The sequence below is a fragment of the Leuciscus leuciscus genome, assembly GCF_965113295.1.
Source record: "Leuciscus leuciscus genome assembly, chromosome: 20".
Lineage (NCBI taxonomy): Eukaryota > Metazoa > Chordata > Actinopteri > Cypriniformes > Leuciscidae > Leuciscus > Leuciscus leuciscus.
In genome coordinates this window covers 22306300-22331544 of record NC_138744.1, presented here as the reverse complement: position 1 = coordinate 22331544, position 25245 = coordinate 22306300, and the positions used below count along the sequence as shown (strand labels likewise).

Genomic DNA, 25245 nt, shown 5'->3' with positions numbered 1-25245 from the left:
TATCTACTGTAAATGGGGAAATTCCATAGACTTCTGTTGTTTTTATATTCAGCTAGTAATAAAAACTATAATCTAGCACTAAACCAAATAAAAATGATTACACAATTGCTTGGTTAAATATACACACACACCTCTGTCTGAACTCCTGGAATGGGATGCGGTTCGGGAAGCCCTGTCTGCAGATCCTGATCCCCTCCAGTACACCATTACACCTCAGCTGATCCAGAACCAGATGAGGACTCAACTTCCCTGCCTGTGATTATTTAAAGAACAAAAAGTAAGGGATGTCCCAATATATATAATTTAAAAAAACACACACACAAAAAACACACAAAAAAAAACATCAATGATATTAAAATTCTATATGTTGTCTAAATAATATAAAAAATAAAACACAAAAAATTTAAAACATTACAATTTACAGTAAGAAAATGGCTTCTATATTTTGAGATTTGCTAAAGATTACATTGCACACTTATTAAATTATTAGTGTTATTATAGATTAAATGAGTGTTACATGATTGTAAAGGTAATCTAAATGAGCATACATAATTAAATATCCAATATCCACTAATAACAATGTATTTTAACCAACATTTTGTGCAACCTCACAGTAAATACCTTATCATTAGTTTCATACCATATATCATAGAGTCTTGAAGTGCCCCCATTATTATTTTTCAGTAGTGTGTTATGTAGCTGTTTGTGAATGTAAAAGGTCTGCAGAGTTTCAAAGCCCAAAGTGCATGACAAATGGAGTTATAATCTCCCAAAACAATCAATTCTGAACGGCCTGAAACGAGTCTTCAGTAATTCCAGTCTCACTTCCTGCACAAACCTACATAAGTTTGTAACGAATTTGCATAATGTCCGTCTGTGGTCTTCATTGGCTGCCTGTGAACAACATCTACTTTGCCCCGCCCTCAAACACTGTAGTTGTAGCTGAGGCCTGGAAGAGTTTGGTTTGTGTTGTCGACATGTCGAACAAATTTTGTTTTATGGGCTGCAAAAGCAAATCCACTTTGCATGCACTTCCAAAGTATGAGGACTGTACAATATTGATACAGTAAAACCAACGCCATCTTTATTGTTCGTATCACTGTGTATAGAAGCGCTGAGGGAGCCCCTGGAGCTGAAATTCAGAATAAGGTAATATACGTAGTTTGTTTAGTTTCTGAAACACGTTGTTATCGGTAGACCAATCAAAAAAGACTGCCCCATCTGCCAATCAGAGCAGAGTAGGCCTGCGGAAAGGAGGGGTTTAGAGAGACTGAATCCTTTATCGAATTGTTTCAGACACTGTGAGAAAAGAACTGATTATGCAAAAGTATATTATGAGAAAATTAAAGTGTTTTTTTGAGCTTGGATGCATGTAAACCTTTTGTAAGAGACCTTCAAAGGTTAATTAGGAAACTTTAAAATAGCATAATAGGGGCACTTTACAGATATGTTAAGAAGAGAGAGAGATCTCATCGAAGAAGTTTTCACTAAGGAAAGAAAAGTACTATGTTAGTTTTTCAATTTCTCTTTCTAGTCTTACCTTTTTCTCATGGTTGGGGATGATGCAGCGCAGGAAGTTGGGGTTGGTGTTGCGGAGGGTTGCCATCAGTTTAGTAAGGGACTCTTTGTAGAGTTGCCCCACCGTGCGAAACATGCCCTTCTTCGTCTTAAACCCAGCGGCCCCAAAAGTCACCGGTCCACTGTTCTCTCCGGATGACCCCTGATCCAGACCCACAATCCTCTCCACTAACAAGCATAAAACAGACATGTTATTATCTAAAAATAATATGTTTATGGCATGTTCAGAGAGCACTATGGCTCTATATTAGTGCTATTTCAGTAAAACCATACAACAACCAAAACCTTTTTGAGAAGAAAAGTTTTCTGTTCAAATGGAAGTCATGATATGAATGTGTTCTTCTTCTGAGACATTTAAAACTTCCCAAAAAGAAAGAAATTCCGTGTGCATTTCTACATTACAAGCACTTTAAGAAAGATGCTTTACGAAGAATAAACTACAGGCAAGCAGATCATAACCATCTACTGTTAAACCAAACTAAACTAGAATGAGTTCTATAGCAACTACACATTCTACTAAACTACAGTTAAAAAATAAATAAATAAAAAACAGCAACCCACACATCACATCACAATCTGATGCAATGAAAGAGAGATGAGAGACAGAGTGAAGGGCAAATCATAATTAGATGAACTGATGGAGAGGTTAAAAGAAGAAGGGCAGAAAAAACCTACTGCTGTCAGAGCCATTGGTTTGCAGTGTGGCATAAGAGTCAAAAAAGTACACACGAGGAAGAGTTTGAATATCTGAGAGAAGAGTAAAGAAGAGAAGAGAAGAGAAGAGAAGAGAAGAGAAGAGGAGAGGAGAGGAGAGGAGAGAAGAGAAGAGAAGAGGAGAGGAGAGGAGAGGAGAGGAGAGGAGAGAAGAGAAGAGAAGAGAAGAGAAGAGAAGAGAAGAGAAGAGAAGAGAAGAGGAGAGGAGAGGAGAGGAGAGGAGAGGAGAGGAGAGGAGAGGAGAGGAGAGAAGAGAAGAGGAGAGGAGAGGAGAGGAGAGGAGAGGAGAGGAGAGGAGAGAAGAGAAGAGAAGAGAAGAGAAGAGAAGAGAAGAGAAGAGAAGAGAAGAGAAGAGAAGAGCGTTAGTCCATAGTAGATTACAGTGTTAAATATTAGAAATCAAATAAAAAAAATTTCATTAACATTGCATTATTAAACATTTATTAATAAACAGCACAGTCATTATATATATTATTTGATTGAACTGGAAACATTAAGGCTGCAATTAAGCCGTTTTACCATTTTCATTGTTTGTAGCAGTTTCTAATTGTTTTAAGCAATTAATTAATTTATTGTTGCCGTTAATAATATTTGTTTGTTATTTATTTAAACAAACAACAATTATTATTACTATTACTGACATTTTTATTATTAATTTGTTTGTTTTCCTGCTTCTGAACCGGAAACTTTGGGAAATTATTATTATTGTTAGTTAGTTTATTTATTTGTTTATAAACATTTCATCTTTAAACATTTATTGATAAATAACATAATATAATATAATATAATATAATATAATATAATATCATTCCTTCAATTATACTGAAAACTTTAAGGCTATAATTAAGCTGTTTTACCATTTGTATGGCTGGTGCCAGCTTATAATTGTATCAAGCAATTAATTAATTTATCATTTATATGAATAATTTATAAAAATATTCATTCATTCATGTATTTATTTATTTATTTTCAGCTTCTGAACCTAAAATTAATTATAACTACTTATAATAATATTAATAACATCATCATTACTAATTTATTTGTTTTTGTTGTTTATTTGTTGTTTATTTTTGGGGGAGATATGTAAAAATTATTATTATTATTATTGCTATTATTATTATTATTTTTCTGCTTCTGAACATGACATTTTGAGAAATTATTCTAATTACACCACAGCGTCTTTTAAGCACATACCAGTGCAAAACACATTCTCCAGAGTAACAATGATTTACGACACACACACACACACACACACACACACACACACACACACACACACACATACACACACACACACACACACACACACACAAAAACATGCTTCCCCTCACCCTCCCTCCAGAGCTCAGAGATGAAGGGGTCAGATGACTGATGCAGGAGAGATGCCACATTATCGTTCAAAGGATCCATGTTCTTCACCAGCCACTCATCTGCCTTATAGTCCACCTGACAGAGTAAGAAAGTAGACAGAGTCCATTTTGACTTCATGTTGAACAGAAAAAGGAAAAATGGAGAGCCTAGGGTGGTAAAAAAAATCTGACCTTGCCAGCATAGTGTACAATGGAGAAGTCGGCCTCTTCTTTAAGCTGCCGCGGCCGCATGAACTTTGAGTGTGTACCCTGCTCAGCTGACAGTTTGTCCACAAATGAGCGATCAGTTGCCCTCGGAAACCAACACTCCTCATCCAACAATGCCAGCACGCCAGGAGGATGAGCCTATGGAGCAAACCAATTAGAAACACTATCAAGGCACTGCATGTCAAACAGTGACTATTTGGGGGTAGAAGAGGTGGTTTGCCCAGGGCACCTTACAAGCTAGACACTGCCAATGATGTCAAATCAGGTTGTATGACAGCAAACTGTCATACATTCTTCTCTATTATGTGAATTAAGATCAACACACACACTGACCGGTCTCTCAATGAGGTCGATACAGGGCTGAAGATCCAGACCGAAGTCGATGAAGTTCCACTCGATGCCCTCTCGCTGATACTCCTCTTGCTCCAGTACGAACATGGTGTGATTAAACAGCTGCTGCAGTTTCTCATTAGTGTAGTTGATACATAACTGCTCGAATGAGTTCAGCTATTGAGAAAGAGACATAGAGAATAATATTTCGTCAGTTGAATAATTACAGACAATAATTAACAGACATTTAAGGTGAAGTTTGTAGGGTTTTTATGTTAAAATTCATTCTTTTAACCCAGTTTATTGTCCAGTGACTACTATTAGTATGTCATTCATGGGTTTATCTCCCAAAAAGTGTAAACATTGAGCCTCTTCCAGGCACCATCAAAACATTGAGAGCGGTTCGTTCAGATCTGTCAATCTCTTTCCAGCTCGACCAATAGCGTGAGTTTGGGGCGTGGCTACTGTAGCAGGCGGAGCCAGAGGGTGTTTAGCTGGTGTGAGATCATGGCTGACGCGTTACAATGACATTCAGCTTCCGTTACAGAAGTGCAAGCCAAAGTTCAATGCATTTATACCTTCAAAGATTAAACAGGTCATGAACTCATTAGTTCTACTCAATTGTTTACTCGTGACACATAGCAACACAGCTGAATGGATTCCTAATATGTTGGAACTTTTATTGAAAGTAGCCTACTTTTACCTGTAGAGATGTGGCTTCACAAGCACCCGTGAGAGCTGTTTTTGTGATATGTTTGATTTGGGGGAGGCTCGACGCACGAAAGGGCATAATGAGCCTAAGGGTATTTGCAAGGATGTTTGAAAATATGCTTTATTTCTGTAATTCTGCTAGGTGCCACTAGTGTTGCTCGGATCTGGCTCACCTGGAAGATCTCAAATCCAGCGATGTCCAGGATCCCAATGAACGAGGCTCCCTGGCGCTGCCTGCGGTCCAGGGCTCTGTTGATCCGGTGCACCAGCCAGCGGAACAGACGCTCATATGTGGCCTTCGCCAAAGCCTCTATTGCAAAATCAGCCTGAACACACCCACCAAAACGGAAAAAAAATTTAATTCAGTTTTTTTTCCCAACAGCATCACTGAAGCAAAAAAGTATTTTTATTTATCCTCACTTGATGAACAGCCAATCAGGACACGCTAACTGAGCATGAAACATTGGGTCTCATTCACCAATAACTGCGGATTATTTCGTATTATATTGTGCAGCTTAATTTTTATAAAAAAAAATTGTGGAAACCTTTCTTTCAGTATTCTTCGATGAATAGAAAGAACAGCATTTATTTGAAATATAATTTTTTTGTAACATTAAAAATGTATTTACTGTCACTTTTTATCTATTTAATGCACCTTTGCTGAAAAATATTAATTTCTTTTAAAAAAGTTTATATTTGAATAGAAGTGTCCATTTTTATAAGACATACATTTTTATTTGGAATATCTAATAAATCATCATAGTAAAATCTATAAAGCACTTTATGCGGAGCTGTGACTTTGAAAATGGTTTGATATGCGAAACTGTAAACTATATGATTCAGACAAAAGTTGTGATTTATTGCTTAGACACCCTTGTTTAACCATGCATTAAAAAAGCTGAAATAACACTGCAGTGTGAATATTTAAATGAGGTCACTGTCAATCTTTTTAGGGTAAAATGAACTCAACTATTAGTAGACAAGCGAGTTCCCTTCTCAGAGTCAGTCTGTAAAATACATTTGTAGTATTTGTAAAGCACTACATGAACACACCTGCTGCTTGGTCTGAGCCTTCTGGACGTACTCGCGGCCCACTTTGATGCGGGGAGTGAGAATGGCTCGGCTGAACTCCAGTACACTGATGCCCAGCAGGTGGCAGAGCTTCTGCGCCGCGGTGTCATCTGGCATTGAGGCCTGATCTGTGTTCTTCTCTTTGTGAAACGAGATGTTCCCAAACTGCAGCACTGCAGAGATCACCTTTAACATAGCTGAAAAGAGAGAGAGTGAGAGATCAGGATGGACAGCAGGATGGAAAATCTTTTTTTTACATGTTTAATTCAAGTACATGTTTCCTTCTAGATCTATTTGAGACCCTTTTCTCCCTTACATGTGGATTCTTCCGGGGTGAAGCCCATGATGGTCACTGAATCCATTGTCTGAGTGAAGTTTTCTGAATCACTCTGACCCGGAACCGGAAGTGACCCCCCGCAGATGAAGCGGTACTGATCCGCGCTGCCCAGCAGAAGCTCCTCTACAGAAAGGGTGTGAATAGATAAACACAATGATTATGTTTCCATTAGAGAGAATAAAAAACCTGTATATTGTGAAGCAGTGTGTTTTCGGTGTTTGTGTGGTCTACTGACTTCTCATGGCCTCAGAAGCTCCAGAGAGGAGCTGGTAGAAGATGTGGAAGGTTCGCTCCTCTTTAGCCTGCCTGATGGCTCGAGACTTCTCCAGCAGATCTGATACACATGCAGGTTAATGAAAAATGCACCGATACACTTTGTTTGCTGTACATTATGGGCCAGATTTACTAAACAGGGCAAATTAGCATGAGCGCAATTCCAAAAAAGATGGGAGTGGAAAAGTTCAGCGCGTGATCTACCGACGACACACAAATGAAAGAATACAGACGCAGCCGGATAATTTACCAAGAGCAGCGCAAATTCACGTCTGGTTTAAGACTTGCTTTTTTGGGGCTGTAAATAATGGTGCAAATACCAGTAAATTGACAAGAGCTAACCTTAGTAAATCACCTTGCATGATTCATTTAAACACTATCCTCCCATAAATTTTGCGTCTGAAAGGGAAACTCCAACAAATACATATGCAATAAGTTTAGCCGCAAAAATAACCATGTCCACGCCTTTTCAGCGATAGTTTTTTACTGCGTCATTAATTATCAACTGGTGTAAAAGTGATTTGTAGTGAATGTTTGAAGGATACAGGTCTCAATATTAGCACCAACAATATATCCAGCAACATCAAAATTGATCCTGATGAATTTGCCCTAAAACAAATAAAAAAATACATGTCAAACCAGAACAAAGCATGTGATCAAGATATAACTCTATGTGATTATGGTTAGATGTGGCGTTTCAGGGCTTACAAATCTGGAAGAGTTGTCGTTTTTGACCGTTTTGGCATTGCCGAAGGCCTCGAGGATGGGGTTCGCTTGCAGTAATTGTCTCTCCAGCTCCCCCTAGTCACGGGACAGAAAGAACAGGATGTCAGTGCAGGAATATTACCTACATTACAGCTAAAAGCCCAGCATCAGCCCAGCATCAGCATATGACGCAGCCAAACAATCACACTCTTTTGCAAAAACACATACGCATTCATTTTACTAAATTGAGACTTACCACAGACAAGAAACACACCTTCTAAAGGAGTGCAGATGTATTGTAAGGACAAACTAGTTCTCAAATCTAGTCAAATGTCAGTTTCTAAAATCACTGTTTATTGTACACACACACACACAATTTTTTATTTGTGCGTACTATTTTTTGTGGGAACAATTCATATAATTTTAGATATTTTAAAAGCTATTTACAACCATTAAAAGGTTCTGTTTTAATTATAGAAATAAAATAAAAATGAAGTGTAGAGAAATATTTTTCATAGCAGGTTTCAATTACATTTTTTAACTTAAATATTCTATGCTGTAAGTTTAGCATTTGATTAATGAATAAATAAGAAAATATGTACATTTTATGCAAATAAATGTCTGGAAACAATTTCCATTACATCTTTCCTCAACTTTGAAATTTGTCCTCAAATTAAAGCTAGCTCAGAAGAATCACACACAGACAGCTGAAATGGCAAACTCATAAATTTGCAGCTCAGCAAAAGCCTTAAGCCGGAAAAATAAAATTCCATGTACAGGCTAGCTAGAGAACCTCTGTCTAAGCTATGAGGTTTCACTCTCACCTACATAGACTAGTATGGTCTATATAGGTCAAAAAACAAACAAAAAAACACCATAGCAAAGCTTTAATATGTATACAGTGCCCCCTACAGGCCAATAGTGGAAGCATTAGAACACAACAATACTCACATACTGCATTGTCTGTTAGTCCACAAAAAAAGAGAGATGGGGTGGTTGAACAAGTGCACAGAACACACAGGGGACAAAAAATAGAACATGTTGATGAGCAAAAACATGGTAAAAAAATAAACATAAATAAATCCAAAGACATTAATAAGACATATGATATCACATGAGGTTAAAGTGGCAGGACGTGAATTAGAACTGTAGTTTGAACTTCTCCTTGTCAGCCGGATGTGCCAGTCATGAAGAGAAAAGCCCCCACTCACCCTGTTCACAGCACTACTGCCACGACCCAGAGAGCGTGTGCCATCCATCTTCAGCAGGACAAAGAGGAAAGAAACCAACAGCAGAAAGAAACAGCAGGACCCAGGAAAGAGAGGAGACAGGGAGAGGAGGGCAACCAAGAAGAGCGAAAATTGAAATATTAGAGAAAAGGAAATGCAAATGAAAGGATTTTTTGGGGTTTGTATGTATATAGCGCACAAATACACCAACATTTACAGCTTTATAATTCAAGACGCAACTATAAGGATGGCCCATGGGTAGTGTGAAAGAGTGAAAAAACGTATCAATATTGGGGATATGTAATGTAATATATATTATATTATATTATATTATATTATATTATATTATATTATATTATATTATAATTCTTATAATTATTACAATTCACTTTTAATATTTAAAACAATTGATTAGATTTTTTATTAAATTTTTCACATTGTTTTTGACAAACTAGTATAGAATTTTTAAATCTACCATTTACTGTTTACCGGCATCAGCTTATCGTAATAGGCCAGAATTGTAATCATATTTGTGCATCCCTAAAAAAAATTTAACTTAATATTTAATTAAATATAATTTTGCCAGATTTAATAAAGCAATAAATTAAAACATCACTTAAAATAATTAAAATCATTTTTATTTGTGGTTCCAGTGAAAATATGGGTACTATCTATACTATACTATAAGTACTATCCCAACCGGATCCTCAGATGATTTTTTTTGTATTATTATCATTATTGTATTATTACTGCATTTTGTATAATTTATCCTTATTGTTGAGCCATGTAACAGAACAGTTATTAGAGAACTACAGACAACAGCAAAAATAAATAAATAAATAAATAAAATAGAAAGGTAAGCATGTGCTGACTTGTTTTAGAAAAGCAGAATGCAGAAAGAGCTTTTTCTCTCCCTAAAGTCTTCCGCCAGTCCCCCGTCCTCACCTGTAGGGCGATGTCTTTGGGCCGTCCCAGAGTGCCAGACTTGTGTGAGGACGCCACATGTGCCAAATACTGAATCACTTTTTTTGTGTTCTCCGTCTTTCCTGCACCAGATTCCCCACTGAACACACACACATACATAAACAGAACAAATAAACCACCTTCTTCTGTAAAATAGGGGCAGACTATTTTCAGAGTTATTCAAACAAATACTGGCAGATGACTTAAATGACTTAGCTGGAAACAAATTTGGAACAAAATTAGAAACATGTGCCAGTAAATGGTAAGAAAATACGGATCTGTAGAAAAACATGTTATTCTACATTGTAACAGGCCTTAGGGACTAAACAAGGTAAGATCGTGTCTTTTTGTGCCCTTTAGGCTAAATAAGTCAAATACCTGCAGCTCAGTCTTACATCTCTCCACATGCTGCAAACCATCTTAACTTCTCCATATTAAATACTCAATTAAATGTTCACTGATTTTTCTAAACTTTCTGCTGTAATTCCACATATATGTAGAAATATGCAGTGGCCACAGCCAGTGGAAACTCACGTGCACAGAATGGCCTGATCTTCTCTGTCTGTAGGAGAAAAAACAAAACACGTGAATAGGGACATTAGAATGACCAGTGAACATTTACAGTAATTGCTCTTGATTTAAAAATGAATTTGAATTGTGTCAAATTTCTGAAAATGTAACTTTTGGTATTTAAGAGAAAACTTAAATGTAATAAAAATGCTTAGAGAATAATCATTTAATTATTATGACTCAAAAGTAGGGAGTGACACCCAAAGACAAAGCCTAGAAATCTAGACGTACCCTAGCGGCAGCAACATTTATTTTGCAGCCAGTGTGGTCTAGCAACTCTCCGTTGACTTTCGAGCTGGAAAAACCAAACTCAGGTCAGGCCAATCACATCGTGTATAGAGTAGGCGGGGCGGGCTTAACCTAATGATTGACAGAGTTGCGACGGTTCCCTGCTACTTTGAAACAAAGAATGGCTGCTGCTGCTGGCTAACAGCGGTCTGTCGAATCGGCTTTGGCCGCGACTCTGGAGTACTTGGAGTTAAGCTTTTCTTTGAGAAAAGAGCAAAAAATGGCACTTAAGTCATTTTAAAAAAAGGAAGATGTGTTCGGAGTTTTGCCGACTGGATACGGCAAAAGTTTGATATACCAACTAGCCTTCTTCGTGCTCTGATTGGTTGTAGCTCTATCCTTTTGCGTGCAGAGGGATTTTGAGAGACAACCGTTTATCCCGCCCCTCGGATTGAGCCGTGGTGAGTTGCCAGACCTAACATCTTGATGTAGGCTACCAAAGACAATGAAAGTAACTAAATGATACAATTATAAAATTATATCAATATTGAGAGCATCTAGATTGGTGGATCTGAACCAGTTTTGATCCAGGACACAGATTTTACATTCGACAGTGGCAATACAACACAGTTGTTATTGTCAAATAAAACTAAAATGATTAAGAAAATATAATAAAAGAAAATAAATAAAAAAAAATTTTTTTTAAATTTGAGATCCCGCTGTTATTCATGCCAATGCTTTTAAACCATCTAAGCACAATAAGACACAAAAGAGAACACACTCATGCGCACAGAAAGCCACTTCAGACAGCGCCTGAACGGACAAAAGCCTAATAAACCTGCTGTCTGTCATTAAGGATAATCAAAGAACAAAAGAAAAAGAGAAAATCACTGACTGAATACATTTTGTAGCTTTAATAAGGATTAATATATTTCATTTATAATTTATGCAGTGAAGACTGTGAAGTGTTTGATAACTTCAATTTTTATTTATATTCTACCTGTCAATTTTTTTTTTTTACAAAGGTTACATGGGTCAAAAAAACGGTTTACAAGGTTACATGGGTCAAAAACAACAAAAACAATAATGTTTTGAGCATTTTTACAGGGCAAGTAAAAATCTGAACTGGTCTGACTGGGCCAATAGAAAAAAATTGAGTACTGATATATTGAAGCGCACAGGTAAATGTGACATTCATTACAATGGGTTTATGTAACGATTTTTTTAAGTTTACTTAAAGTTTACTTTTTTTAAAGTTTAAGTTGTTACATTTTATAAATGTACATTTTTCAAATTGATAGCTTTCAATTATACTGTAATGCTTGAATGCCTATAATTAATGGTTAAAATTGAGAAGAAAAACAAACATTGAACAAATATTTTAAATATAGGTGTCAGAGATATTCAGTCATTTGCTCATTTAGTTTCATTATCATGGACTTTTAGTTTGCTTCTCATTATTTCCTGTTGTCTTTGTTCATGTTTCCCATCATCATTAGTTACTGGCAATTCATCTGATCATCACATCTGTTAGTCTTTTAGTTCGTTATCAGGGTGTATTTAAGTTCCTCGTTACTCTGCTTTGATTGTTGGTTATTGTTTGTGTATCACACGCTATTACGTTACCTGTGGATTATCTGAGTTTGTTTGATTAAATTGTTTATGTTTGAATTCATCTTCATCTGAACTTCTTCTGTGGACCTTATTCACTGCGATCGTGACAATAGGCTTCTGTTGTTTCTGTTTCTAGAAATAGAATAGAATGGGGCATCAGTTTACGGTTGGAATTTGTCGCATCCAGTGTAGACAGCATCACTGATTATAATGGGTTGTATTTGCTTTAGTCGTGTCACACCGCTCGCGTCTAGTGTAGACACGTGGTTTCGGTAGTTGTGACGTTTAAAGTGGATTCATCGCCTGTTTTACGTTAACCTGGCACTGGCAGTCCTTTGCTTACTGCAGAACCTTGCACCATTCACTTTATATTTTTACACGTTTCGCTGAAATACTCAATTCTGATTCTTCAATTGCGCCATACAACTGGTAACAGACTGAGGAAAGACCCGTGACATAATCGGCATGGCACTTTTTCCCAGAAAACACACGCACCGGTTGAGCCAGTTTATTAACCGCGGACACACCCTGAAGAGCAGGATCCAGGGTGAAAGTGCCAAATCTCAGTGTCTCAGTCATGCCTGGGGTTTCACACTGTTACTAAGTGTGTGAAAGATCTAAAACTTCATGTAGCAACATGAAACTGATTTTCTACTTTCTAAATATTTTGACGCAGAGGTGTATGAATAAATTCACATGAACTGAAGCAGGCCTACAGCAGGATAGTTGGTTGCCATGGTACCTTGCAGCATGCTCCTGTAAGCCGCCTCCGATATGGCGTAGATATGTGGAGGCATCTCATGCCGTTTCTTCCCACGATACATCTCTATGATGGATTCTGTATAGATGGGCAGGTTCTTATAGGGGTTGATAGCAACACAAAACAGGCCGGAGTATGTCTGTGGCACACAAACACAATAATTAAGACAGTTAGATATAATGATTTTGTATGTAGAAACTATTCTTGGCAGAGACTGAACAACCTCAGACCGCCCACATTCTCTTCACTGACTGCCTGATGGATACTGCACACAAAACTAGCAGCCACTTAAAATCAGAGGCTTAGATCTGAATGGCTTCCTGATGTTAGAGTGCTCAGGTTTTTATCAGTTCAAAGCAGATGTTGAAACATTGTAAAACCAAGCACAATAAGCAATTTTAAGGAAGAACTAATCACTGGATTTTACAAAGTTTGCAAGATTAGTGCAACGATTTTTCTAAAGAGCTCTAGGTTTGCTGTGCTTGTTTGTAGGGCTGCACAATTTGGGCAAAACTTCTGTGATTATAAATCAATGTGACATTACTATTATTATAATAAAAATATTAAACAAAATAAAAAATATTTCTAGACTATTTCACTATAAAATAAAGAACTAATATTTTATATCTAATTATTAAATTAGTATAACTAAAACTAATATTTGTGTCTTAATTTCCTATTTTTCAAATGTTAAACCACTGAGCTTTTATTTTGGTGGAAAACTGTATTGTTTTCCATTTTGTTTTCTGTGTTATGTTACTTTATATATAATATTAATAATAATATAAAAATAATAATAAATGTACCATATTCATTTGAGTGAATTTTACTCTACATTTATTTTAGTCAAAATTCTGGTTGACGTTAAAGTGAAAAAAAATTGACCAAATTTTAATATAATTACATTTTACTTGTGCAGTCAAATCGATTAATCGCATCTAACATAAAAGTTTGTGTATATGTGTGTGCGTTTGTTTATACACACAACACAAACACACACACACACACACACACACACACACACACACACAAAGTATTTACTAACTTTTATGTTAGTAAAAGTGATACTCCTTATATATAAATACTCTTTGATCTTGTGTTTGTATAAGTGTGTCTGTTCATGTGTGTTTGTACTTTCTTGGCTGCGTTCTACATGAAACCTGGGCAGAAATTCTAACCGTGAGCCTTTGATGAACAAACACACACGTGCATATCTGTGTGTGTAACACTATCCTTCTCACTTACTCAGAGAAAACCCACACACTCATGTAATGGCAGGGCACAGTTGTGGGCATGTGTCAGGACTAAATGATTGCTAAAAACATGTGGGAAACAACTCTGGCTAAAGGGAAACACTCACATATATGAGTCCTGAATAGTATCTCTCTCGTAGATTGTGTAAGACAGAGGCCTCATTGAGGCATGTGAGATCTGCCATGTCTTCGACTTTACTGAATCGGGGAGGGTTCATCCGCTGCAGCTCCTCCCTCGAAAGCGTAATTTTCTTCCCAGTTTCAGTAAGCTCCACCTCCACCTCGTCGCCCCGCTCCTCACGCACACTTGCAGACTGACCAAAGGAAACACAGGCAGAAAAAGAAAGGATGATGAGAGATTAAATGATTGCGCTCTATGTAAAATGTCTTTCATCGAACATGCGCTACCAACTCCACATTTGCAGCCAATGGGTCAATGTCCTAATATTAATATTAAAGTCATAATCACTGTAAAGTCAAATGTCCAATGTTGGCTCTGATATTATGTAGACAGAAATATAAAATTTCACTCCAAAATAATTGTGACACTTTTTCATGACAATTATGCACATTAATGTCTCAGTACTGTAATGTAAACCAATAAATAAAAATATAGCTGCAAGCAGCGATGACGGGCCCAAGCCCCCGGAGGCTTTAGGACAACTGTGCAAGCTGCAAGGCGGGCAATCATTTGAATGTGCCACATTTACTGCAGTCAGCTGGTGCCACTATGAGCAGAAACCACAACAGCCACATCCATGAGATCAATTAAATTTAGATTGATTTCATGTCATAGGATGTCATAGGACAATTTCAAATATGTGTGAAGTTATCATTTGCAGCTCAAAATATATTAAGTCCATAAGTATTTATCTTAAGGTCTTTTTAAATGAATGATGATGGTTTCAGGAGATGCACCCTACCAGAAATGTTACCAAAGCACAGTGGGACTTTAGTGGGTTTATTCAAACAACATTGTGAGATAAACTCACACAGTTTCTGTGTTTCAGAGATTGATAATGATACTTAATATTCTCCTACAGACCACTGAGTCTCTCACACAAGCATACTCACTTTGTTGGAAACAGAGAATACATTCATGTTTGATGGAGACAGACAGTCTGAGGGGGAGTGTGTCAGGGGTCCAGAAACAGAAATAGATATACTGAGACATAGAGAGTGAGAGTATAGAGTGCCGCCTTCATGGCCTCCAACAGGAAGTGCTGAGATCTCTCTCTCTCTCTGTTCTCTCTGGCAGTCAGTCACATTCTCAACATGGGACACTTCATGACGAGGCCTCATTTTGCATTGCGGTGACGTTTAGCGTTGAGCAACCCTTGGTTCAACAAGTGTATTGAGTTATTTATAGAGTGTCATATCAAAGCACTAAAGCCACGTGTTCGGTAGGTGGGCTGCATAGGACTTTCTGAAGTAGCTTTTTAGATCTGAAACGTTAACTAGAAGGAGACCAACATAAACAAGGTCAAAAGTTGAGCAGCAGATTAGAGCCTCCTGTCATGGCTTGTAATACAACAGCTCCTCAAGAACCTTGGGCAACCAGCTAAAAGCTCTGGTTCATTTTGTGGTCATTTAGTCACCTGATATTTTTTAAATCCTAATTATTTACCTTGGAATTTTAGGGAATATTAAAACTGGTTCTATGTTCACAAGAGACACAAGGTGGCAAGCTTGTATATCCATAAGTGGGAATGATATTTGAAAGCTACAGTGGAGGGGTAGATTTTTAAGTCAATAACGACATAAATTTGGGTTTGTTTCACACAGAAATCAATCATATGACTTACGAATATAGCTTATGAGCCATATGGACCACTTGTATGCTGTCACTGTATTGAAAAGAACAGTCTTAGTTCATACAGAACATGTTTTTGCTGTTTACGCAGGTGTCACGATTTTGGACTCTTATTTTGATATTCTGTTATGTTTCCCTTAGATCCTGTATCCCTGCTCTGTTTAGTTTTGGTTTCCTTCGTTTCTGATTATGTCCTCGTTTGGATTATACACAAATTATGATTACTCCCAAGCATCATGATCAATAACACTGTGGGCCCTATTTTAATGATCTAAGCTCATGGTCTAAAGCGCAGGGCGCAAGTTCACTTAGGGCGTGTCCGAATCCACTTTTGCTAGTTTAACGACGGAAAAAATGGCCGGCACGCCAGGCACATGGTCTAAAAGGGTTGTCCCTATTCTCTTAATGAGTAATGGGTGTGTTTTGGGATTTATGTGCGTTAAACCAATCAGAGTCTCATCTCCCATTCCCTTTAAATGCCAGTTGCACTCGCGCCATGGCAGATTCGCTATTTACATGGCGGAATTTGATAGTGGAAAGACCAAAGCCGTCTCCAGAGCGCAAATGGTAAAAGTGCGCAAGCAGACCACCAACGGGACAAGCTGGATTCCACCCTTTATGTACACAATAATAATCTTTTACATTGTAATCCTTTTGATTTTAATATTTGACATGTTTGTGTGCTGCTGTGCATCCCTGTGTGTTTAATAAGCAGAATGTACACGCGTTGTGGACCCGCTTATAGGCGCACATGACTAACGCACTCTTTAAATAACAATTTTTTTTTTATTTTTTCTGTCTATTTCTGTTGCCTCAAAATAGCAACGCGCCAACAATGCGCCAGAACACACCTCGTTTTCAGCCCAGCATGCCCATGGGTGCACAAATGGGCGCAAATGCATTTGCTATTTAGACAACATGGCGCAGGACGCGAAAATGATAACTGCGTCGGACTGAAACTAGCAAAAACACTTGCATCGCGCTTGGCGCTGCATTGCGCCGGGTATAAGATAGGGCCATGTGTCAAAAGCAAAAAGTACCCTTTACGGGGTATGGAGTGGATAATGCAAATAAAAATCTTGCAATGCTGAAAAATCTGCATTTATTTTGGATGCTGTAAGTAACTTTTATAATTTAAAAACTATTAAGCCTGATTCATATTAAACGTTATTTGTGTGATCAAGTGTTTTAACCAATAAATAAATATGCATATCGCTTCTGAGCATTTCACTTTTAAATCCATTATCAATATGATCAATATGATCTTTTAGGACCCACCTAGCTATATCTTCTCTACAAACAAATGGAATTGTAACACATTTATGTAATGTTTAAAATACTATTTATAATGATCTATAGAGCGTAAAACACGGAGCTGCTCATATCCGTCATTAAAACTGCTTGACTGAAGAACTGAGAAGCGCTATTGGCGGTTTTTACACCTAATTACACCTATTAAACAAACTCAAACTCCTCATGTCTATCACGAGGTTGAATCCAGTAATTCATTAGTCAGCTATTTATTGATGCTTGTTCTATCTTGAATAACGTGACACTTCCATAACGTGTTGTTCCCATAACAGAGATGTAAAGCTCTGTCTTTCTTGCATTTTCGAAGGCTCATAAAATATAATACTGTGGCTTGGCTTGATACACAGTCTAATGGTCTAACGAAATCTAAACTTTAAACATCTTTTACTGTACCATTTCATGGGCCTTATACTTCTTATTTGAGCCAATGCAGATGAATGAGCAAAGTTAATTCAGGGCAAGACTGATTGTAAAGCAAATCCTGATTGGTTGGAGTGAGAGCATGCTATGATTGGTGAGCTCAAATGGCTGTTATCTGATTGGCTTAGAGTCCACCGGTTGGTGGAGTCCATTTATTTGTGGATTTCTCTGCATGGCTTGACGCTAGAAGTGTTTCAAAATCCATAAATGTGTGCAGGGATGTACAAATGCGCAGGAAGCAATTCACAAAATGCAGAGTTGTGTTTGTGACATAAAACACATTTGTAAATAGTTATTATATGCAAATCTCATTTTATTTATTTGTGTAATTTTTGTGTAACTATTTACATTTATTTGTGAATCTCAATCTATTTATGTGGAATAATGAAACAATTCTAACCCCATAGTTGAAGGACGAAATCTACTCTATGTTTTGATCATCGTTTTGAAAACGAAAAAGGAATGAATGAAGCTAGAATAAAATATTTTGTGAAAATAATCCAAATGCTGGCATTGGCTGGCAACTTTTTTTTTTTAAACGCTAGCTGGGAAAGAGTTAACTTGAGATTCACATTTTTGAAATGACGTGTAATGCTTGACATGAATCTAGCATGTGATTACATTGAAAAACAATGGAAAAGTAGTGCAATGAAATGGAAAAACACATTCTGTGTGATCACTGTTCTTAATGTTGGACCAATAAATCGTTGCATTTTTTCTGTTTGGCCAGTAAGTGTCGGAAGCGGGACTTGTATATTGACAGCACTGGGACTTTTATTTTGACAGTGCTGAGTTTACAGTCTTTGTATGACAATTATATCTAATAATTTATTAGATCTGAAATGTTAAAGAAATTAAACAGCATTTGAAAAAAGATTAGCGTTTGCCTTTCTAGTATTAGTAGGCCTAATCGAAAGGCAAAAACTATAATACTTTTTTGTATACCATTTAGTTTATTGAAAATTTCTGTCTTTAATTTATTATTATTATTGTCATATTCACTGTGTATGTCAAATTTGCATTAACTGATTTTCACCCAGTTCAAATTATTTAAATATGTTTTTCCATATTGGTTCATTTTCAAATATTATTTTTCCAATTTAGTTTTTATATAATATATTATTAAATAAATATACATTTTATAGCAGCATGTATTATTTACTATCTTTAAATTAAATAGATTATATATACAGTATATATATCACCTTTACATAGGCCACAATACCTTCTAAAATATCAGCACCGGCTATCAAAAACCAAAACTTTTTGTATCAGCCTTACCTCAAACCCATGTTTCTCTGAAGGCACCCATACGAGTCTCTTAGCCGCCCAATCGGCTTGGCTGGAGGCGGAGAACTTTGAGCTTGGTGACCCAGGCCCCGCCCCCGTGGACAGGAAGCAGGTGACATCATTAACACTGCCCCCCGCTGGCCTGGACATGGTTGTAGCACTGCGTAGGAGAAACAAAGAGAGAGTTATAACTCTTCATGGAGGAAACACAGATCATTACCCTTAATCGAATTATAACCCTCATCATTATGATGCCACTGAGGCAATCAGCCAGTCCATCAATCACAGGACAGGGCAACAGAGAGGGACGAGGGGAGGCAAACCAACAGACAGAGAGTGTTGAGAGAGAAATATGGAGATGATTACAGTATTGTGACATTTAATACTGCAGTTATACTGAAGGACACCCTGATCAAGAGCTTCAGCAACAGTATGCAGATGAGAAAATGTGTGTGTAACTTTGCATAGCCTGTGCAAATATGATTAAGAAAATATACAACCACACGTACATATGTGTATTTTTGATCTTGTTACTGCATTTCTGCACCACAGCTCCACCAATGAATTGTCAACTATAATAAACGTGAACGAACAAAATGTCTATTTTTCAGGATACATTCAAGAGGCATGAGAACTGCAGATGTGGCCAGAGCAATAAACTGCAGTGTCCGTAATGAAAGACACCTAAGCAGTGCTACAGCTGATCGTCCTTGCAGAGCCAAACCATGTGTAACCATAGCGTGTGACCCAAGACCTGTTTGAGAACTTGCAAGTGCCATGGAGGAGGAGTGGCGAGACATCTCACAGCAAGAACTGACAAATCTGGTGCCATCCATGAGGGTGAGATGCACTAGTACTAAAAACAGCTTCTGGCCACACCAGATATTTTGATTTTGCTTATGACAGTGATTTGAAAATACTGTTCAAAAGTGTGCGGTTGGCAAGATTTTTTTATGTTTTTGAAAGAAGTATCTTATGCTCACCAAGGCCACATTTATATGATCAAAAATACAGTAAGAAACAGTAATATTGTGAAATTATCATTACAATTTAAAATAACAAAAAAAAAATTTTTTACTTTAATTATACTTTTGAATATTTTAAAAAGCAATTTATTCTTGTGTTAGCAAATCTGAGTATTCAGCATCATTACTCCAGTGTTCAGTCACATGATCCATAAAAAATCATCATAATATGCTGATTTGATGATCAATAAAATATTTTATTGTTGTTAAAAACAGTTTTGCTACTTAATTAATATTTTTGTGGAAACCGTATTACATTATTTTTCAGGATTCTTTGATGAATAGAAAGTTCAAAAGATCCACATTGTTTCTGATTAGCCATTTCTCATTAGCCTCATACGTTCACTAAGGGAAGAAAAGACGATCACAATTCCGTTTAATTATGACTAATTTCTTTCTTTTTTTAAATCTTACTTTGCAGCCAAATGGTCTAGTTGCAACATCTTACAACATGTGCTAACAGAATCATCCAACCAGCTAAACCTTTCACTTTTTGGCATGCAGTAAGCCATTTCTGAGAAACGCTGTTGAAAGTGGATTGGTCCGAGCGCAACACACTTGTAGCCAATCAGCAGTAGGGGGCGTGTCTAATCATGATGGGGGAGGAGAGAGAGTGAGAGAGAGAGAGAGAGAGAGAGAGAGAGAGAGAGAGTGAGAGATTTGAAGAAAGACTGTAGAAAGAGAGATGGCTGAGAGACATTGCAAAAGAGAAAATGTCCGAGGAATATCACTGGAAAAAGAAGGGTTATGATCAGGCAAGAGCTTTAGTAATATTAGAAAAGCTTTCCAGAGCCGAGACCGAAGTGGGAAGATCTGAAAACAGACGCAGAGGTCGCGTTGCTCCATATGCGAGTAACATTGGTTTATGCTGTTGTTAATGTTAGCTCTAGTAACAGGACAGTTTTGAGTGTCACTGTTTATCTGGAGCTGCTGTGCTGTTGGTGACTAACAAACGACTCTTGCTTGTATATACTCATGTACTGTTATTTTCATTTTTTGTTCTTCCTTGTCGTTCGTTCGTCATCTTTATTTTGCAAGCATTATTTTGCTCCGCTTTAGCTATGATAAAGAGACACCTACTCTTGCATTGCGTGTTCATGCATTTTAGGGGTGGAGCAATGAAGGGAGGGGTGTGTTTGTTTGGGTTGAATTCAAATATCAACAGTGTTCAACAATGTTTCTCAGAAATCGCTTAAAGCAGAGCAGCGTTTTCATCCCACCACAGTGTTTAGACTTATGAGGGAAATCATATCAACCTATAAATGGCTTACTTATAATTATCTTTGCATGTTAAACTGGGATAGGATAAAGTATTTTAGCATAGAAATAAAAAATGACACACTACATCTACATACAAGTTTTGTCTTCCTATCTGTGTGTTTGATGCAGGGGTGTTCCTCTGTGTGTGTGTGTGTGTGTGTGTGTGTGTGTGTGTGTGTGTGTGTGTGTGTGTGTGTGTGTGTGTGTGTGTGTCTGAGGTGGATAGGGGGACAATGTGCATGTTCTGAATTTGATGGATCGGTGAAGTGACAACCAGGCCAGAAAGCCATGAGTGGAAATGAGGTCTACACATATAAACGTCCAGAGAAAAACAGGCCATTCAGGCCGTACAGTATATTCCAATCCATGATACATATACCGGCAAATAAGCCTGACTACTTCATTGCATTCTAGTGCATTTTAGTGGGGGACTACATCTTAAAGCTAGATGAACACTAAACCTGCCCAGTTTAAAGATATAGGCTAAGTTCATCCATTTACTCAACCTCATGTTTCAAACCTGCATGATATTTTTCCATGGAACACAAAAGGAGATGTTACACAGAATCCCATTGCTGCTCTTTATTGAATGTGAATGGGGATCGAGCTCCAAAAATGACACACATAAATAATCCCTATTAAAGTAGTATATTTGATTTGTGCACTACAATCGTAATCCATATGATACTTTTGTGTAAGAAACAGACCAAAATAATATAGCTCTCAAATGTCATTCATGTTTGCTAACATTAAAATATGGTGTGTAGGGCTGTCACTGTCAATTATTTTGGTAATAACTATTTTTATGATGATTAATCAAGCAATCATATATGTTTTGTAGTAAGTAGCCTAATAAAAAATAGACCCATTAAACAATAAACAGTTATACTTTCTTGTAAGATGTAATTACACAATTAATACTAAGTAATATTAATTCAAGATTAGAGTTTGGTTTAGGGTTAGTGTTTCTGTTGACACTTTAGTTTACAGTCTTTGTTACATAATGCTACATGTACTTACTGTGGTAATACCAGTCAATTATGCATAATTACATACAACTAACCCTTAACCAAACCAACCCCTATTCCTAACACAAGTATGTAGTTATTTTATTACTCAATACTGAAATGTATAATTACACTGTAACAAGGACACCTTAAAATAAAGTGTAACCATGTTTCGTTTGATGTAATTACTACATGTAACAAGTAATAAAGTGTTACCCAATAGCCTTTAAAATTACTTAAACTACATAAATAATAACAATAAGGCAATATTAATTGAATCAATAAAGTATTAAAAGTAATCTTGAAATACATAATGTAATATACTGTATGTGGGCACATCAGCCTATTTTATACTATGGCAGAGACAGATATGCATTAAAATATGCATACACGTCTTGTAAATCAGTCAGGTTTGGAACAACATGAGAACGAGTGAATAAGAGAATTTATATTTTTGGGTGAAAACCCCCCCCCTCATTCTGATATTCAGTATCGCTCAGATAAACAGGTTCGCTGATTAAAAGAGCATTGTTATACACAGTATAAATCCATATTGAGATCAATTAGAGCACTTTGTTCTGACATCCCAGCACTGAAGAAGAGCCTGTGGGCAATACAGGTCCTGCTTGACCAGGCGCAGTAGTGGCCTCACCCGTCTGGGTTTCAGGACTTTTCATTACGAAACTTGTTAAACCAATTAAAGTCATCCAAGTTTTCTGACTGAGGTTGTGCAACACAGGGAATGTGTATGAACTAGCCAAACTATTGTTTTTTAGTCATCTGCTCTTAATCCCAGTCCTCAAAATTCCCCAGAGGGCTTCAGAGTTTTTTTCCACAGAGCACAGAATGATCGTAATGCTGGTTGGTTTAGTCTACGCATGTCAATCACTTGGGTGTGTTTTCCTTCAAGTGTGTTGGCAGCGTCTGCCACATGACAGTTGCACCAGTTGCACTTTGAAGATATTTCCAAATGATCACACTGCATAATGTGTAAGATGCAGGGCCATAACTAACACATGCCTCTCAATATTCAGATTAATGGTCGATGGTCAGATTAACGGATTTTTCAATGGTTCAAGCATGATGTGAGTGTGTGTTCACTACACTGGAAAGTCAAGGGATCTGGGTTAAACACACCTTACCCATCAACACCATCCCTCTCACAGTGACTATGAGATCATGTCTTACTCACAAGAGGTGAACCTGTCCAAGTGTGTGTGCTTGTGCATGACAAATATGACAGGAATGAGGGTGTATCTCTTTCATTCGGCATGTCTCGTTCTCATCCGCTCTCAATTTTCTCTTTTAAAAGTATTTTATGTGAAATATTGTCAACACATCAAAGAAAGAAAAAAAACATTCTAAATAATAGAAAAAATAAACAAGATGACAGTAATATCAATAAAAATAATTGCAAAATATAAGGAAAAACTCATTTAAAATTAATAAATAAAATAAAGACTACTCCATTGTACAAACAATGAATGAAGTCAGTATGAATTTCAGAGCTGTGACTGTTGCCTGCAGTTCATATATAAATTTGGCTGTGACAGATGCATGACTACTCTCTCTCTCTCTCTCTCTCTCTCTCTCTCTCTCATACACAAATTAATTTCTTTAGGGTAGTTTAATGTTGATCTTTCATTTCTGACTAGTGAGATAATTATATACATGATCATGAGACTAAACAAAAGGCATCAACATGATCATGTGTGTGTGTGTGTGTGTGTGTGTGTGTGTGTGTGTGGTTATCCTTGACGGATCCTCTTCATCTGACGCGGCAAAAAAAAAAAAAAGCATCAAACACGCGGTCTATTCTTTATTATATTATTACGATACCGCTAGCGACGTCCGGTTCTCATGGAAACATAATTACGATACGGCATTTTTGGGGTATTATAAGCGTTCCAGTCTGACTGAGTCATGCTGCCTTATAATGCTGTCTAGGTAGTAAGTGTCCTAGGTTTTGAGACATCGCGCCGGTAGCCGGGCTGGGATCGTGTCTGTGATGTAGGCTATGTCTTGCAAAGCTTATCTATTCTCATAATAGAAGACCTAAAAAGAGAAGAAACCACACCTCGGGCATTATTAGGCTATATGTGACAAATAAATAGAGCAGCTCTGATGGGTTAATGCAGCACAGAAAGGCATGGACCGTTCATACTTTCTTAAGATGGCTCAGGGAAACACCCTTTAACGGTGATTACTGTATCTGCATATGAAGATGAGACATTAATGCTTCTGTATGTCTCTGAATTATTAAATATATGCATTTACTTTCATCCCAGAGAGCGTGCTATTGGAAAACACTTAATACATAATGTATAAAACGTTTTGATACCGCAAATGCTGTTAATGTGCCCGCGATGTGACTGTTTTCTATAATGCATTTTGATGCCGGGGTCTTGCCAGATCTTCTATACACACTCTTGGGGGGGACTGTCCCTCTCCGGTGTCATTTTCGGCTTTATTTCGAGGCCCTATAACCCACTGAAACATGATCACGCGCACGGCGCAGAATAAGGAGATACGGACAAAATACAAGAGACAACGCGTGTCTTACCTTAAATGTGTTAATCCACTCTCGGGATATGGCTAGAGCTGTGAAGAGAAAAGAAACGTGCTCTCGTGTTTTTCTTTTTCAGTGTGAGAGGGCTAATAGGGCAAATGCGGCTTTTCACATTACAGCGCTCGCGTGAAGCCGCAAACTCAATCACACTGAGAATAAAATAGACAGTAAAGAGAAGTGATGGCAAACGGAGGACTTCACCAAAACGCCGACGCTTCCTCACTATTGACCAATGGCGTTTAGGATATACACGCGTAGTCCCGCCCTCCAGAAAATAGAAGCTAATTAAAGCCCTTACTATCCCTTTAAACCCGCCTTGTGAATAGGACAGAGCGGCCACGCCTTTGTACTGGCGGATTCTAGCTCGACAGCCAATCATACGCGCGATGATCAGAATGACAGCACTTGAGAACCAATGAATCGAGAGGATTGGGTGAGGCTTGTCCTGATTGACGTGGCTGGTGGCCAATGGCGCGAGAGCAGCAGGTGCCGCTGCAGGACTGTCGCGCGGAGGGGTAGAGATTTGCGCGCTCTTTGTTGACAGCAGCGCAGTGTGTCTGACTGTCTGCCGCGGGAATGATCCCTGAAGCTGGACGCCCCAGATTCCGCATTAATGCCGAGGAATCTGAAGATCGAG

The 25245-nt window shown here is 37.5% G+C and overlaps 1 protein-coding gene across 7 annotated transcripts in view; it reads right to left on the bottom strand.

The window, feature by feature from the left end:
• myh14 (myosin, heavy chain 14, non-muscle) overlaps positions 1-24762 on the bottom strand; it is a 43983-nt gene extending 19221 nt beyond the window's left edge. For 2 of the 7 annotated variants that reach the window (XM_082150229.1, XM_082150230.1), the window contains exons 1-19: positions 24603-24762; positions 18739-18907; positions 14021-14227; positions 12643-12799; positions 10023-10050; positions 9471-9588; positions 8508-8555; positions 7300-7392; positions 7137-7200; positions 6554-6652; positions 6298-6441; positions 5964-6178; positions 5084-5236; positions 4203-4376; positions 3834-4007; positions 3624-3738; positions 2254-2325; positions 1541-1746; positions 132-253 (exon numbers count right to left, since the gene is read on the bottom strand). In XM_082150229.1, coding sequence (XP_082006355.1) covers positions 132-253; positions 1541-1746; positions 2254-2325; positions 3624-3738; positions 3834-4007; positions 4203-4376; positions 5084-5236; positions 5964-6178; positions 6298-6441; positions 6554-6652; positions 7137-7200; positions 7300-7392; positions 8508-8555; positions 9471-9588; positions 10023-10050; positions 12643-12799; positions 14021-14227; positions 18739-18897 — 2348 coding nt within the window. In that variant the 5' untranslated portion in view covers positions 18898-18907; positions 24603-24762. Of the gene's footprint in view, positions 1-131; positions 254-1540; positions 1747-2253; positions 2326-3623; positions 3739-3833; positions 4008-4202; positions 4377-5083; positions 5237-5963; positions 6179-6297; positions 6442-6553; positions 6653-7136; positions 7201-7299; positions 7393-8247; positions 8260-8507; positions 8556-9470; positions 9589-10022; positions 10051-12642; positions 12800-14020; positions 14228-18738; positions 18908-24602 lie in introns of all 7 variants that reach the window. The other 5 variants (XM_082150231.1, XM_082150233.1, XM_082150234.1 and 2 more) reach the window with 5 other exon arrangements.
• Positions 24763-25245: the final 483 nt, after the last annotated feature.